General features: G+C 41.6%; 1 protein-coding gene across 1 annotated transcript; it reads right to left on the minus strand.

Annotated features, from left to right (window-relative positions):
- Nucleotides 1-430: 430 nt before the first annotated feature.
- On the minus strand, nucleotides 431-757 carry LOC110577120 (ATP synthase-coupling factor 6, mitochondrial-like). Its single transcript, XM_021686375.1, has one exon. The coding sequence runs from the start codon at nucleotides 755-757 to the stop codon at nucleotides 431-433; it is 327 nt and encodes a 108-aa protein (XP_021542050.1).
- Nucleotides 758-1,273: the final 516 nt, after the last annotated feature.

Below are 1,273 nucleotides of genomic sequence, written 5' to 3' on the forward strand. Positions count from 1 at the left end.
TGTAATTTTTGAAAGCTTTTTTAGTTTCCTTTTCATTTTAATGACTGCAAGCTGGTTTGATATTCTTGGGTGTCTTGCTCTAAGAACTTTGAGTTCTTTCCTTTTCCTATCTGAATGCCGGAAGACATCATTCTTTATTCTCAATTTTCAGTAATATAGGTAGGATTTATTTTAGTGATGAAGGTTTTTCAGATTTTCTTGTAACATGATATGCGCTTTCTGCTTTTTAAAAAATTTTACATTGTATCTATGAATGTATCTTTTTTAAAGAGAGAGAGCACCTGTAGGTGGGGGGGTTGTGGGAGGGGGGGCAGAGAGAGAGGGAAAGAGAGAATCTTTTTTTTTTTTTTGCTGAGAAATGTATGTTTATTCTGATACAGTTGTACAGCTAATCTAGGACAAATTACCAAATAAATTTTACATTCTTTCTTCAGGACTGGGGTTTTTCGATGACTTCAAATCTGGGATCTTCAAATTTGAAGTCCGGGAACGTATTCATGTCTGCTTTACCATACATTTGCTTAAGCTTAAAAAGCTCCCTCTCTAGGTCTTGCTGGTACTCTGGGCCAGTATCAGCGGGTCCTCCAGATGCCTGTCGCTTAGTTCTGTATTCCCTAATCTTGTCCACGAAGAGTTTCTGCACAGGATCAAGTTCCTTATTAAATGCCACTGCTGAAACACCAATGTTCCTCCCCAAATGAGCTGAGACTGCAGACCGAATGAGAGAGGAGAACCTGAAGAGCCTCTGAGGAATCATGGTGATTCTGTTACTTGCACTCACTCCTGAGCTGCCTCAGCCTCCGCGGCCACCACGTTCTACTTCCGGCCCTGGCTCCGCCCTGGAAAGAGAGAATCTTAAGCAGGCTCCATGTTCAAAGCAGAGCCCAATGTGGGGCTTGATCTCAAGACCCTGAGATCATGACCTGAGCCAAAATCAAGGGTCGGATGCTTAACCAGCTAGGACACCTGGGTGCCCCTCCACCTTTTTTTAAAGTAGGCTCCATGCCCAGCATGGAGCCCAACGTGGGGATTGAACTCACAACCCTCAGATCAAGACCTGAGCTGAGATCAGGGGTCAGACACCTAACTGACCGAGCCATCCAGGTACCCCTGTGAATGTATCTTTTTTCTATTTGTTGACTTCTATGCTTTAGAGATACAAATTATTTTTATATGTTTATCTTTAATTTTATAATCCAATATATTTAATCTTCCCATTTTTTCTTAATCTGCATTCACTGTGATGACATGCTCTTTTCTTCTGCATTATTGA

The sequence above is a fragment of the Neomonachus schauinslandi genome, chromosome 14 (assembly GCF_002201575.2).
Source record: "Neomonachus schauinslandi chromosome 14, ASM220157v2, whole genome shotgun sequence".
In the NCBI taxonomy this organism is placed as follows: domain Eukaryota; kingdom Metazoa; phylum Chordata; class Mammalia; order Carnivora; family Phocidae; genus Neomonachus; species Neomonachus schauinslandi.